The sequence below is a fragment of the Coenobita brevimanus genome, chromosome 86, assembly GCF_032717465.1.
Source record: "Coenobita brevimanus isolate Jiangsu-jjx chromosome 86, ASM3271746v2, whole genome shotgun sequence".
In the NCBI taxonomy this organism is placed as follows: domain Eukaryota; kingdom Metazoa; phylum Arthropoda; class Malacostraca; order Decapoda; family Coenobitidae; genus Coenobita; species Coenobita brevimanus.
In genome coordinates this window covers 24004020-24020265 of record NC_137039.1, presented here as the reverse complement: position 1 = coordinate 24020265, position 16246 = coordinate 24004020, and the positions used below count along the sequence as shown (strand labels likewise).

The following is a 16246-nucleotide window of genomic DNA, read 5'->3' as shown; positions in this document are numbered from 1 at the left end:
CCACGCACAGACTTGGCTCTCTCTCTCTCTCTCTCTAAACCTAACTACACCCCAGGCCTGATCATCCTAAAAGCACATACGGTATACATTCAAAAAAATAAAATAAAATAAAGTATTCTGAGAGCAACATGAAAATACAGTACAGTATGTGAAACAAATAAATGAAGTGTGTTCTGGCATCTCGAAATGATTGGATCTTGAATTTGGCTCTCTCTTGTACAGTATTTTGTGTTTTCTTTTAAAAAACAGTTACTGCAGGCTCATGGCCTTTGGTTCCTTCTTCCTAGCATTAAAAAAAAAAAAAAAAAACTATCAAATAACTTGTGGGGTAAATTTCTGAAAATGCAACCAAATAACAAACATGCTTGTTACTGAACTTAAAGCAATTCTTTGAAGCTACTCTTCCATTTGCATTCCTTGCAAATGCTTTTTTCACAAACTTAGTTAATAAAGACTGGGGAGGAAAGAATGTCTAACTGCTATCTCCATCTTTATAGCATCTGCATTAAAATGAACAAACCAACTTAGCCTAACTTAATTTTAACGTAGATGCAATAGGCTAATGGACATAGCTAAGAGCTGGACAGTTTCCTCCCTCCAGCCTTATTTTCAAAACACTAATAAGCACATTTGTGACAAATATGCTAAGAAGATATACTTCTTAAAATTGCACACTGAATGGTGCACATATTAATTTGTCTCCATTAATTGGGTGTAATTCCGAAACAATACTCATTATGATACCTGATGTTCTCACTGATGCTATGAGGATCAGTGTGGAGTAATCAATATAGGTGTAATATATTCATGTCAGTTTCAGTTATTAAATCAAATCTTCATATACACAGTATCAATACTAAATATTGCATAGATATGAATGTCTACACGAGAGAATTATGACATGGTCAATAGAAAAACCTATACAGTATAAGAAGAAAAAACTCATGCAAACCATACAATACAATGCCCTTATTCAGCCTAAGCCCTACCGGTAGATGTCAGTGTTATGCTAGGCTTTAGAACTGGTATACAGTATTCAGTTAAATACACACCCACTTCCACTACCTAACATGTTTGTCACAAACAGTTCAAAATAAACATCACAAACTCAACAACACACCTACGCCAAAACGTTCTACTTTCAAACTTCAAAGCTGAAGTTAAATGTAATGAAAGGGAATCGAGGGACCTGCATCCACTATCCACATAAGTAACCATAAATGTGACAAATGTTTCCCGTACAGTACTTTATGAAATTTCGCGACGAAACGTTTGTTACCTGATCTGTCTTGCTATCTGAACCAATATTAAAGGTCTGAAACTCTGAATAATGATATGCCGAGGATTTTAACTTACAGGAATTGGCACAGAAGGCTTCACGAGTAAGCTGCATTTATTTAATCATGATGTGAAGGCTTTTGGTTATTTTAACAGGTCTTCATACACAATCGTTTGCACCAAGCACAGTACAGTAATACGGTGTGGTGAATGATCTCCGGGTAGTCATAAAATGCAAATACCACAAACTTCTCGGTACTTGAACCATACAACACGTTTAATCAATCGCAATAGCCTTAAATTTCTCTGGGATTTAAACATTGGCACATTCAATTAAATATCCACTCTCTTCCCCTACCTGACGTTTTTACCAGTATAAACACCACATGATCAATGTCATACCATCACTAATCCGTACCAATTTTCAAAAATGAAGTAAAATTAGATGAATGGAGGGAACTAGAGAGACAATAACCAGAGGCGTGGGAGACGGGACACTGACAGAATGAGCATGCTGAGAAAATGATGCGCCAGTGTGTCTCCAACCATCGCTGGGGTTGTCATGGCTGCTTTTTCGTCTCATTCCTCCAAGGGGTGGCTGGAGTACATTCTCATACATTACCGGTAAGTTCTACACCGGAGAGATAATGATAGGTTAAGGAAATACTACAATATAAGGGCATGTCATTTAGTTACGTAATTCTGTTTACCGAGATGCCTAGGATATTTGTAGCCGCAACAAGGCAGTATCTGATTTTGTGTTTTCACGCGTTTGTCGCCTTTATGATAGCTGCGCATAGAGAGAGAGAGAGCATTTGTTACCTTAAATATCTACTATAGTAACCCTCGCGCATGCAAGTGTGTGTGTTTTAATAGTGTAACAGTTTTGATTAGATTTTAACCAGCCTTGTTGCAAGCTCTGGATCCGCCAAGGGACCGACCCCATTGCTGTACCAGAACAGTAGGTTAAAGGTCAAGGTCAGCTGGCAAGGTCAACAAGTATTGATCCGTTTTAAACCAAACTCTGTGGGATGGTTAAAGATAAGGCACAAGCAAAACTATTCGACTTGGAGATTAGTCAAAGGTCAAGGTCACATGGCAAGGTCAATTAGTTTTATATCTGATTTAGACGAAGCTTTGTAAAAGTGTTCAGGGTAGCCTATATTCGCAATCGCATATTATTTGTCATATTTCCGTTTTGTTAAGAAACACAAACCTGTTAGTATTCTTTCACCTTAAACTTACCTGTTGTTATTGTTTGGTTCACCTAATTAAGCATTGGTAGATGCTTTACATTGAGTATGTGAGTACAAGAGAGGAAGTCGTCATCAGTGGACATATGGCGAGCTACCGCCACTAGAAGTTTTGAACTTTATATACTTTTTATTTTATGTGTCCGACTATGGGCAAAGGCTTCAGGGCCTATATCTCGGGGGCAGTAGCCTATCCCAAGGCCCAGTAGTCCTCCTACACCTCCACATGTCATCACTTCGGCTGTCTCATACAAGACTGACATGTCGGCGGGCCATCTGGTAGATCAGGAAAGTCTGTTTTTATGAAATTCAAATCCTTAAACTATTCCCTGCCCCAGCCGGGATTCGAACCTGGGTCCATCAGGACTGCAGACCGTCTCTCTACCGATGCCGGAAAATATATCAGGAAGGTGTCCAGGGGGTCCTCACGCCTCACGCGCTAAGGTTGAGATAAGCCACTACTTCGGATGGAATAGTGGTTTCAGTGTCTGTGTAGTCTAAAACCATTCTGCGTTTGCAAACAACAAAATTCCCTGAAAGTGGTGCTTGGTTTTTCTCTTGAAGAAATTACCTTCATAGTCTTCATACAGCAGATTTTGAAGGACATTCACCGTAACGGCATGTTACTGTACCTGGTACTACACTGAATGCGTTTGACTAAGTGAAGGTTACTTTAATTCTGGAGGGTTTTCATTCGTTATAAAAATTCAAACCTCTATAGTAACAGATTTACCTTACACTGTACAAAGTCCTTCATACACTACCAGATAATATCTGCACATATCTGGCAATCATATATGCAAAAAAATGGAAGTAAAGTCTGCATAAGTGCTGCATACCATCATGTCATCCATTAATTTGGCAGAATAGGCCTGCTGCTCTTTCATAGTTAGATAAGATCAACAATTAGGGAAGAACACACACACACACACACACACACACACACACCAGTGTGCTCGTCTCTTTCTTTATTAAACTGTGTTTATACCAGTATATTTTATATATACGAATATAGTATATAATTTATAGTTATATATTTGTGTCCAACCTATCTCACATTATGAGCTGCCACGTGAACAAATAAAGCAAGCTAATACATCCAGTTCTTTCCTTTTAGTGTGAGCAAACTTAGCTTACCTAAATGGCGAGCTTTTACTCACTAATAATAGACACTAAACTGCTGTTTTATTCAGGTAATGCATTTTTTTTTAGGTATATATCGGCTCCTTGTTTAGATTTCGTAAATGTCGAGTCAACAACCGGGCAAAGAAGGTAGCTGTTATGTGGTAATGTTATATGCACAGGGGGACGACACTATCAGCAGTTATCAAGCCGGCGGCCGTGGACAGTAGACGTGATAAGAGAGAGAGAGAGAGAGAGAGAGAGAGAGAGAGAGAGAGAGAGAGAGAAGGGGGGGGGAATTGGAAGAAGGAAGGAATGGGGGAGGTGGAAAGTAGACGTGACAATACTTTTCATGTTGTTGTCTTTGCGACACTCATCTCTCTTGGCAATAATCCATCCTTCCACATGCAAAACCATATGTAGGCCTAACTGTAAAACTGGGAGGGCGAAGGTATGCAAGCCCCAATCTTTGATGGTAACTGAAGAAACAGTTGCTTTCATTAGCTGGTGTTGGTCTGCAAGCCACGTGGACAAATAAAGCACTGACACAATTATGGTCAAGCTGACACATCCAGTGCTTTCCTTTTAGGGTCATGAATTCGTATCTGGACATGAGCAAACTTATTTTAGGTACCGGTAAATGGACTCAAAGATTCGCAGCAGGTGGTGATAGCCATCATCCACTCACCTGATGTAGTGCTACCTACTTCTTCCTTCACCTTTATCATTTTCCGTCTGCCATCCTCTCTACCTATTTGTCCTATCTTTCGTGTGAGTATTTATTACTCTCCTTTTCAGATAGCTTTACATTGAGTGACAAGCTTAATGGTTTCCTGTAAGCCAGGAACTATTTACAGCGCTGGGTGGTAACCATATAACCAACCCATACATGTTCCCTACGTGTCAACAAGTGGGTTGGCGGAGGGTTACTGCCCCTCCCCCTAAAACAACCAATTCAAAGTCAAATGGCCTCCCCATACGGCATTATGGCGTCGGACTATACTCTCTCTCTCTCTCTCTCTCTCTCTCTCTCTCTCTCTCTCCAAGATGTGAAACTCTAGGGTCCTGCTACACCCAGTTTCACCTTTGCCAGAAGCCCATTCTATGCCGCCAAAGGAAAGGGCAAGCCTTTCGCTATCTGTGTGAGGAACTGGCAGCCTGTTCTGCTTACCTAGGAGATGCTGGGTATGGCTTCTTTGGGTACAGTACTGTATACTGCCCATCTTCTGTGTCCAGTAATGGTATGGGCATTGAATGAATCTATTGGATCATTCACTGAGGAATGGTGAGATTGATGGCGGCAAAACGCTTGGAATGTTTGATGGGAAGGGGAAATCTAAGAGATCAACTGAGGTTGAAAAAGAACTTGGGAACAAAGGAACGAAATGTAGGTGACCATCCAAGGATGAACAGGGAGTTTAGTTGGTGTGGTAGAAGGTCTGGGGTGTATTATGTAATATAAGCCTCTGGCCAGTGGGCATGACTTATGGTCAGTGTATGTCCATGTGCATTTGAGCCTCGCAGTGTCCACTCCAAAAACATTTCTCACTACTGTACTTCAATTATGACAGTGAAGTTAATACCTGAGCATGGTCGTGTTTGGTGTAGCAATGAAAGGAATATGGATGAGGATATCTAGTGGAACGAGGGGGAGAAAATATGAGCTAAAGGAGCAACGAGGAAGCAAATGTCTGGAAACAGGAAGGGCTAGGGGAAGGAGGGTCTAGAGAAACAAATGGGAGGGAGGGAATATCTGATGAAAGGAGAGGTGGCTATTGTTCCAGGAAGGGGGGAGGGTCACGTACAAAAGAGCTCAGTAGAGGAGAAAAGCGAAGGGTCATATCCAAGGGAGATGAGAGGTAAAAGGGAAAGGTCTTGTCCAAATAAGATAAAGAAAGAAACGGTGAGAAATTACGGAGGTGAAAGGGGTGTCTGAGGGAGGGAGAAAAGAAGGGTCATGTTATACGAGAAGAGAGGGGTTATTCCAAGGTTGGGGAAGGAAGGGGAATAAAAGTGTCATGCCCACAGTGGCATGGGTAGAAGAGACGGATAAATAACCAATAAGGTAGAAGCAATGACTAAGGGATAGCTTTTCAAAATAAACACACAAAGAACTACAAAGTGTTTACAATATTCTGGCATTTCGTAACAGTAATTGACCTTTGGTTCCTACAAATAGGCCTTATAATCTGGATGTAATACCCACTTAACTGTGATAACAGACATGGTAATATTTTGTATCTTAATGTAGTCTGAAATGAAATTACATGCATGTCTAAAAGATAAGGCACCATCAGTTATTTTTAGTCTGCTGTGTGTTATCCTACCATATTTTCTTTACCAATTCATTAACCTTCTGACATCGAGATTTTACTCAGATGAATGTTATATTTGGAGTAAAATACTCTAGGTGTCCACAGCAAGGAAAAGGTTAACACTGATATTTTTGATTCAGTGTTTGTTATGATATGTCCCAGCTGAATGAAGTCGTTTGGTGTTAGCCTATATAAATTACCTACATATGATGCATGAAGAGAATTGAGGATGAAACAGTCTTTTAATCTCTCATACTTTCTAGGTAGCTAGGTATTAGGTCTGAGGATGATATAAAGAAATAATACTGTAATCATGTCATGAAATAAGGGAATCTTACCAAACTGTCTCATGCTGTCTTTCTAGATGGGTGTTGGTAATTTTCTTCCTACTACCTGCCTCCTTCCTGTATGACATTTACTACTACACCCGTTCCTGGCTCATCTTCAAGCTCAGCTCTGCCCCTCAGCACCATGACAGGAAGGTTCAGGCTGTTCAGAGGCAGGTCAGAATCACTCAGTGTTACATATAATTTTGATTTACTGTATTTTTAAAAATATGAATAGCCATTTACCTGTACATACAGAATCACTCAGTGCTACAGATAATTTTAATGTATACCACGTAAAGTTAGGAATACTGGTATGAATACCCATTTTCCTGTACACGCAGATTCATGCAATGTTGCAGGTGATTTTAATGTATACTATGAAATCTGACCATTCATTTACCTGTTTTTCATTTTTAGAATCACTCAGTGTTCCACATGATTTTAATGAGTATGTACTGTACTTAGAAATATGAATACTGATTTACTACCGTTTAGTATTCACTCATATACAGGATATTGCATATTCTGTCATCATTGGTATTAAGATATTTTTTTTATTCTTCACACACACGTGTGTGTTTATATATATATATATATATATATATATATATATATATACCGGTATATATACAGTATATATATACTGTGTATATGGTACATCCCCCTAGTAAACGCCTATATGGGCGGCAGAGAACGTCGCGTATTAGGAACTGGCATACTGTGAATACATAAACTTATGGGAAAAATTACATATGGGCGGCATCCTCCTTCACGGGCAACTCTTGAGACACCTCTCAGACCTAAGTATTGTACTATACAGGGAAACCATCTAAGACATATTACCTAAGATAAAGTAAACCAACAAGATTATGGCTTTACTAGGTAAATCAACAAGGATATGGCTTAACTAAACCAACAAGAATGTGGCTGCTCACCTTCATCCAAGAGGACAACAGGTGTGATGGAGGTAAGAAGAGGATCCGAGGCAGGATGAGGCACCTAGTGCGCATCGCCTGCATCACCCATCACACCACTTGACACACCACTTCCTCACCACTTTCATCACCACTTTCATAACCAGCACTTTCACTACCTAATGCACTCACTTCATTCATAAACCCTTCAAAGTCTATTTCTGACACCTCAAACATTGAATCAGCCTCTTGATCCTCCTCAGGATATGGCTCTTCTGATGAAGGGAGTGATTCCTCACTTTGTTTAAGCCGAAGGAAACGGGTGATGAGTGTTTGCTTCCGCCTGTTTACTTCCTGGTTATGCTTGGTATAGTAGCAGAAGATTCTGTCCAGTGAAGACATCACCTTCTGTACTCGCAACTGAGAGCGTTCGATGTCCTTGAATTCTTCCTTGAATTTATCAAGGACACAGTACCCAGCTGATCTCCATCATGGTCAAATCTTCACTCTCCATCACTGGTGTTGCTGCCTTTTCTGCTGCTGTCTCCTGCTCTGCATCAGCCTTGTCCACTCGCTGCACAAGGTGGGCGGAGCGTAAGCAACCGTTATCGCTTCTTGGTGGGACAATGTCGTGTACTCGGGGTAACCCTGGATTTAGGCCACTCTTCGCTGCCCGTCTCACTTACAAGGAGCTCAGTTCACGTACTATTAAAAAATACATTTATAAAAAAAAAAAAAAAAAAAAAAAAGGGTCCTCGCGTACAAGGGGGATCGCGTACTCGGAACTCGCATATTGTGGGGATGTACTGTATACTGCCCTTGGGTGGGAAAAGAGGTCCGGATGATGATGATGATGATGATGATGATTATATATATACTGTACTGTATATATAATCATCAGTCAAGAACTTAAAGGCAGTGCCATGTAGGATGTCAGAACTGGGTGTGGTTGAGAGTAGCAGCATCTAAATATCTGTGACTAAATGATAACGTACAGCTTGCCTCAGAAACTGCTGAATGGCTTTCCCTAGAGTTATTGTGAAATTAACTGAAATTCAGCTAAGTCTGAGAAATTTACTTGGAGGAAGGTGCTAATACGTGTTTATCATTTAACCCCTTGCCTTGCAATCCAGGTAAGAGAATGGAATGATGGTGGCCGGACGACACCAATGTGCACTGCCCGACCAGGGTGGCAGACCATCAGCTTCAGGGAGGGGGCCTATAAGAAGACCTTCCATAAAGTCTCTGTAAACATGGTCGACATCCTGGAGATTGACACAAAGAATAGGGTACTACAGTTTCTGTCTTACATTCCTTCTGTATTCTGTTTCAGATACTAATACTGTTGACACCAAAATGACACAGCTAGATAAATATTTGTATTTAAATTTCCTTATCAGGGTGAAGGGGTAGGCTGCCTTGGAACTGAATGTCTTGGTTCATAACCAATTAAAGTAGTATTTTCTTTTTAAAAATTCAGGGGCAGTGTCATAGTCCCTAAGGGAGTACATGGCATAAAAAAAAAAAGTTCCATACTACCTGCATATTTTGACAGGCTCCCAGTGTTTGTGATGCAAGGTCTTGTGGCACAGGAGAGTGGACTGAGAGTTGGGAGGGGTAGAATGTATTTAGGATTTCTCTTTTTCCCCAGTTCATGTCTCTAAAGAGATCAAACATCTTGCCCACTTTGAGGTCAATATTTTTCTTTAATTTAAGGAATTGCATATTTCTCCTCAATAAAGTGTTTTAACAAGCTGTTGTTCGTGTTTGTTCACAATGGCCTACTTCACTGGTTTCAGACAGTGCGGTGTGAGCCCCTTGTGACGATGGGACAGTTAACTCACACCCTGATTGAGCTGGGATGGACGATACCTGTTGTACCAGAGCTGGATGACCTCACTGTAGGTAAGCCGACATACAGTACAGCATAGTGAACTGTAAGTGTTTGTTCTGCCGGCTGCATTACAGAAATTCCACTATGGTACTATACTTATTCGGGATGGAAACTGAAACAAAAATTTCTCATTATTTTTGTTCTGAAAAGGCTTAGTTCAGAGAGCCATACTTCGTTATCTTACCACTCCATCTGAATATGGTGAAAAATGTTTAGACTGATGATGACAGCGAATTTTTAAAACTGCTGTCTTGATTTGGATCCAGAGTATATTTCCACCAACCTATCTATCTATCTATCTATTGCCAGACGCCTCAATCCCGTTTGGGGTGGCCACAAACAAATCGCCTCCAAGTCGCCCTGTCCCCCGCCATTTCACTCCCCTGCTCCCAACTCACACCCCCCTCTCTCATATATCTCCACCAACCTACATATTTAATTTAGTAGGTTGCTTGTGATATTTACAGGTGGACTGGTAATGGGCACTGGGATTGAGACATCATCACACAAAGAAGGATTATTCCAGCACATCTGTCTTTCATACGAACTGGTCACAGCAGATGGCTCTGTTGTTACTTGTTCAGAGGTAAGAAACCAATATTATTATTATTACAAGATACTGTATATGCAGAGTTTGTACAGTACTTTTAAACTCAGTGGCAATGGAAAAAATATAGCTATGAAACATTTTAAGGAAAGCATGAATCTAAGTATTGGCATTTCATTTTCAGACTGAGAACTCTGATCTGTTTTACTCTGTACCCTGGTCATATGGCACCTTGGGCTTCTTGACAGCAGTTGAAATTAAAATAATTCCAACAGAAAGGTATGAAGTAATGTAAGGGTGGCTTGTGGAGTTTGGATTACAGTACCACAAAGTGAAAAAGCAAATACTGTACTAAGATTTTAGTATACAGTAATAACATGGACAGAAATTTATATTAGTATACAGTATACAATATTATAAATTTATATGGACCCACACTAAACCACTTGTAGTGGAAGCAGTCTTAGTTCTTACAGCATAAGCTACAGTAAGTGAGGTGAAGTTGAGAAAATTCTGTCTCATTTCTTCTTAATCTTCCCACCCTTTGTGACAAGGAGATGATTTTTTTAGGTGAAATAAAATTTGCTACAGAAATTTTTAGTAACAAGCATGTATAGTGAGTTTTTCAGTGTGTACAGTTATTTGTAGGTGCTGTGGCACATATAAGTAGTATGCACATGTATGTGTGTAAAAGCTTAACACTATAGAAGTTATGTGTTTAACCTACCTTGCTGGACCCATACTATGTTGAGGTTTGTGCGAGTGGAGTATCAGCCATGTCATTCCCTGGACAACTTCATCAAGACCTTCACGAGGGAGGTGGAGCGGGTGGAGGGCAACCAGTTTGTGGAGGGCCTCATGTACAGCCTTCACTCTGGTGTTGTCATGACTGCCAACATGTGTACCTCTGCTGAACCAGGAAAGGTGAAGTTGTGTTTATAATACTGTACTGTACTGTAGTACTCATGTACATTTATGTGCGTGAATGTATGGATATACGTATGTATGTATATATGTATGTATAGTATGTATGCATTGGTATGTACAGTATGTAATATCCCAGTCATTCTTTAGTAGCAAAATAGGAAAGTTTACTGTTTCTGACCTAATACAGTTCTCCAAGGAAGATTAAGGTAATGGTAGTGTCTGCGCTGTTTGTGTTATTATGTCCCCTTCTGCATGGTTGCCAGCTACAAGGAACACTTTGCTCTTAGTCTCAAACATTTTTTTAAATTCATTTTTAACATATAATTATAAATGCAGCTGAACAACATCGGTCGTTGGTACAAACCGTGGTTCTTCAAGCATGTTCACAACTACATTAACAAAGATGAGCATGGTGTGGAGTACATACCCCTCAGAGACTACTACCACCGCCACTCTCGATCCATCTTCTGGGAGATTCAGGTATACTTATTAGAGATCCTTCTGTGCGTATTTTTCCTTCTTGTCTTCAAATAGCTGGGGTGTAATTTAAGACAATATTATAAATCATCCACCTTAATCTGGCAGAAATAAACATCCTTCTGCAATCTGTTTCATGGTGCTCAGTGGCAGAATGACAATATTATGCCTCTACTCTATATCCTTTCTACAGCACTTCATTATGACTACAGTACCATTGCATTCTAGTACCAAATCTTTTGGTACAGCTCAGTATTCAGGGTGGAGATGGCAAGTTTAGTCCAAATTAAAACAGAGTAGATCATTTGATGTACTGTACTAGAAAATTTGTAGCCATTGTAACATTAACACTCTACTAGAATCTCACTGATATGTTACTGCACAGGACATCATACCCTTTGGTAACAACGTGGTGTTCCGATACCTGCTGGGGTGGTTGGTTCCTCCTAAAGTATCACTGCTCAAACTGACGCAAGGCCAAGCAGTTAAGGAGCTGTATGAGAAGAACCATATCATTCAAGATATGCTGGTACCAATGGACACCCTTAAAGATGCACTAAATGTATTCGAGAAAGAAGTTAAGGTTAGCATCTTTATCTGTCTACCTGCATTTATTGTTTGGTGTCATATCCAAAGTTTAGCTAAGGAGGGTTGCTGCAGAAATATCCATGCATCTCTTACCCAACTAAACTTCTATCGCAGCCAACTTTCCTACATACACTGGTACTCCACTGTTCGCTCTTTATCACTCCATGTCAAATGTACAGGTACAGGAATTCTGTGTAAAACTGTTTTACTTTGACTTAGCTGATTTTGTGATTGTATAATGAAAACTCTGCTCCAAGAATGTACTCTGACAAGGCATGTCCTTCTGCACTTGCAAATATCCTTTTATTTATTTATTTTTTTTTCCAACAAGACCTCCCAACAATGAAATATGAGATACCTTTCCAGTATCACTATAGTACACTAACAGTAGCATAGAAGCAGGTGATGGTATCCAGTAAAATTTAGCCAGCAGCATAAGACATTGTGTTAGTATAGACGTGTTGCTGTCAGCTCCAGAAGTGGATGCGTCATTTAGCAGGGAGAGTGTGGTTGCATAACAATAACTGGTGAATGCCTGGTCATTATGTTTTTGTGAGCACATACTGCTCACCACTGACAGAGTTATATATCAAATGATGATAAACTATGAGGACCATGTATATTATCATGATAAGATTATAATATCTGTAGTAGTATTATCTTGTAGTACAATGAACAGCACAGTGGATTTGCATGTACAGTGGCCAGGGTCTGATTCCCAGGTGGGTGACTCTACAGCAATTGTATCTCTGACTTGTTCACATCACTGTTATCCTCTTCATCATTCTAAGCAAATTAACTACTTAAAAAATACAATATATTTTGCAGTATGCATACAAACATCAGCACTGAACCAGAAAGAGAATAACTGTGCTGTATGATAAGAGAGTGTTGAGTAACTCTTCCATCATGTGTGTGCAGATCTACCCAGTATGGCTGTGTCCCTTCAAACTGCCTGCCAACCCTGGCATGCTGCAGCCACCAAGCAAGAAGGAGTCACTGTATGTTGACATTGGGACCTATGGGGTTCCCAAGACAGGGAACTTCGAGCCTGTAGAAACGACCCGCAGAATTGAAGCATTTGTGAGAAAAGTGAAAGGGTAAGCCAACACAATCTGTTCTTAATTTGGATGTACTGCATTTAGGAATATGGAAAGATAGTGTCGTGAGTGAACAAACTAACCCTGTCTGGGGGAGATGGTGGCTGAATTGGTTAAGAGGTGGCCTACAGTCCTAAGTCCCAGGGTCAAATCCCTACCAAGGCAGGGAACAGTTTAAGGATTTGAACTGCACATAGCAGACTTTAATGATCCACCAGAAAACCTGCCGATGATCTCATAAAAATACCCTCGCTAATACCAATACACCAGTCTTAGCCTTAGCATGTATTTGTGAAGTGAGGGTAAAAACTATAGTGCTGCAGCCTCCACAAACCCACAACATCCACTACAGTACATGGCAGCACATCCACCCACACTGAGGAACATCAAAACAACACCCAGCACACGATACCATACACAGATACTGTCATCTCTCCCCCCTCGCCCAGTTCAGACCAGCTTCCAGAAGCATATCCACACTCAGATCACTCAACGCTCCATTCAGTCACTTAAAGACAACACACAGCTGCATGCACGGCCTCCTGACATCCACCCTTCTGAATCCTATCTTCCTTGTGAGGACAGGGTCCACCTGGCCAGGCTGAGATGTGGGCACCATCTAGCCCTCTTAAGCTACCAGAAGAGGCTGGATGACTCCGTCGCTGATGCCTGTCCAGGATGCAACACAGCACCCCATACTATTAAGCACATTATGGAAGATTGCATTGCACACAATCACCTACGCCAACAACACAACATACACTCTTTGAGAGCTCTGTGGGAAAGCCCGGTCTTGGCCATGGCCTTCCTAAGGGACTCGGGGCTGTTCGGCCAGACTGCCTAGGGAACAACTACTACTGCTACTATTATAGTGCACATATCTGTGTAGCCCATTTCACTGGGCATGCTGTTGATAGTTCTCTCTTTTTCATACTTTCCCTTTCATACATCACCTCATCCTTGGATGGGAAAAAAAATTAGGATGATGATGATGAACGGTTGTGACAATAAAAAATTCCCTTATGCTCTAAAAATATGCCTAAAAACTGTCCATGTGACCTTGGTATGGCAATGCAGAATGTGCAAGTTGCAAATACAAAACATAATAGGGCTGAGAAGGAATGTATGGAACAAAAGTACAATATGCTGTCGTGGCACTGTGTGAGACAGACATCAGAGGGAGTGAAGTGGTTGAATGGGGAGATGTGATATGTAGCTGTGAAGTTAGTTATATGCATGTACTTATGGAATCATGAGGAAGTTGCTTTACTGGTAACTGGTGACACTCAGATGAATTATTATAAAAATATCAATAGTACTGTAGATGCAAATTTCTTATAGTAAAAGTGGCTGTGATTACTGCATATGCACCCTGTAATGATAGAAACATGGAAGTAAAGGATATGGTAAATCTACAGGAGCTAAGTACTGATAAAACATTACAATGAATAATAAACTGTTTGTGAAACGAAGAGAATATACATAAGTAATTCATATTTCAAATACAAGGAAGCAAGGGAAATCTTCATATGTTACCCTCTTTATATTCATTTTTTTTGCTAGTTAGTCCACAGTAAATAACTGAAAAATTACACATTGAAGTTCGTGTGCATCCTATAAAGCTGACTTGCCAGTTTTCACCCAGTTTGCCATACCTTACCAATTGCAGGCAAGAATTTGTGGTAACACATCCTCAGCTTATAATGAAGATATATATCCAGTATATATATATATATAGAGAGAGAGAGAGAGAGAGAGAGACAGAGACAGAGAGAGATACAGTATATATAAAATTGTAACACTGAGTCACTCTGAAATCATGACATCATCAGTCACAGTCCCTAATTTAGTTTCCAGATGATGTATGCGGACTCCTACATGACTCGTGAGGAGTACCGAGAGATGTTTGACCACATGCTGTACGACCAAGTCCGGCAACAACTGGGTTGCAAAGCTGCCTTCCCAGAGGTCTACGATAAGGTTAACAGGAAAGCGCGCATATAGACAGCTCAAGGAAGTGACGATGGCCAGAGGTTTAGGCATGAGTTTCAGACTTCATTTTGATACAAAACTGAGTGAACACTAAGTAATGAACTGTCAGGACGGTACCTTGAGTAGTTATCTCTACTACTAGCTGCAAAGAATTTTGATCAGTTATATTTTGTGCACTTTAACTTCGCATAAAACTGCCATCTCTATCTAGAATGCTGAGCCGTGACAAGAGAGTACTAGAATACATCACCAGCCATGAACCAGTGCTGTGGAAAGGATTATAGAGCCATAGTATTGTCTTAGTGTGCCACCAAGCTAAGCTATGGGAAATAAGCTACAAGCCACTAAGCTACAGGAAATTAGCTAAAAAAAATAATAATAATAATAAAAATGAAAATTTCCACAAAGTTATGGTGGATGACGTATAATAAAGTACATTAAAAAATCATATGTTAATTCAGCACAACAACAAAAAAAATGCATAATTAAACTTTTTTTCTTTTTTAAGCGGGGAAATGAGTCAGTGACATTGGTAGGAATGATGATGGTGATTAAAAATATAGTACTGTATCTGAATGAAACACGTCACTACACAAGCTAGTCTCTAGGAATAAGTCTGTTTGTTACTAAACAGAAATGGAAATATCACACAGTAAACCCTTGATATACTGAACTCACCTTTAACGAATTTCAGTTTTAACGAACAGCTTGAGCTGGCTGATGATTATGTCCATTTAACAATTTTCTTTGGTAAGTGAATGGATGTGTGGGAAACACCGACCAGTGTGGAGTACCTACAGATACGCACACACGTGCGTGCTCCTCCGCATCCTGCAGAATGCCGCATCAGACTCTGGATGACTCGCATCGTGAGAGGGGTCATAAATTGAACATTTCTTGAGAAAAGGAGCCATTTAGACCTAGCTGTATGTTACTGTGTATGAATGCCCACCCAAATGACACTATATTTAACGATCTTTGGTAAATGCCATGACACCTGGGAAATTACCGAACAGCATAGTGTTCGGCTGTAACATCAAGAGTCTGGTACCAGTTAGTTCATTACATGAAGGGAGTACTGTATACATTTAAGAATATGCTGCCCTATAATATAAATGTAACTAGCAGTAAAGATTTGTCCCAACATCTACCAAAAGTATTGGTCACTTAAAAGTAATATGTGAAGCTACAGAATGTGGTGAAATTTTTGTGGCCTGATCTGATGGAGCCAGGACTTCCAGGGCTTGAATGATGAGTGAATGGATGTGTGGCCCATTGAACTGGGCAAACTTTGGCTGTCTGGAAGTTGCTACTCCTCACCCTGCCCTAGGGTGGGAAGGGAGGTCCGGATGATGATGATGATGATGATGATGATCACAATGACAACAACGACGATGATATCTCTAATGATCACACTAACAAGTCCTTCTTTCCTTTCCCTGACTTCAGAGACCACTTTCCTTTTCCTATCAATCCAGCTTTCACCATTTGCTCTTAATCTTGCACATTA

At 40.3% G+C, this 16246-nt stretch overlaps 1 protein-coding gene across 1 annotated transcript; it reads left to right on the top strand.

Annotated features, from left to right (window-relative positions):
* Window positions 1-1826: 1826 nt before the first annotated feature.
* LOC145410550 (delta(24)-sterol reductase-like) lies at window positions 1827-15193 on the top strand. The gene is made up of 11 exons (XM_080280668.1): window positions 1827-1902; window positions 6333-6471; window positions 8345-8500; window positions 9011-9116; window positions 9573-9691; window positions 9837-9931; window positions 10405-10576; window positions 10916-11059; window positions 11442-11639; window positions 12566-12744; window positions 14595-15193. The coding sequence occupies exons 1-11, from the start codon at window positions 1841-1843 to the stop codon at window positions 14746-14748; spliced, it is 1524 nt and encodes a 507-aa protein (XP_080136794.1). The 5' UTR covers window positions 1827-1840; the 3' UTR covers window positions 14749-15193.
* Window positions 15194-16246: the final 1053 nt, after the last annotated feature.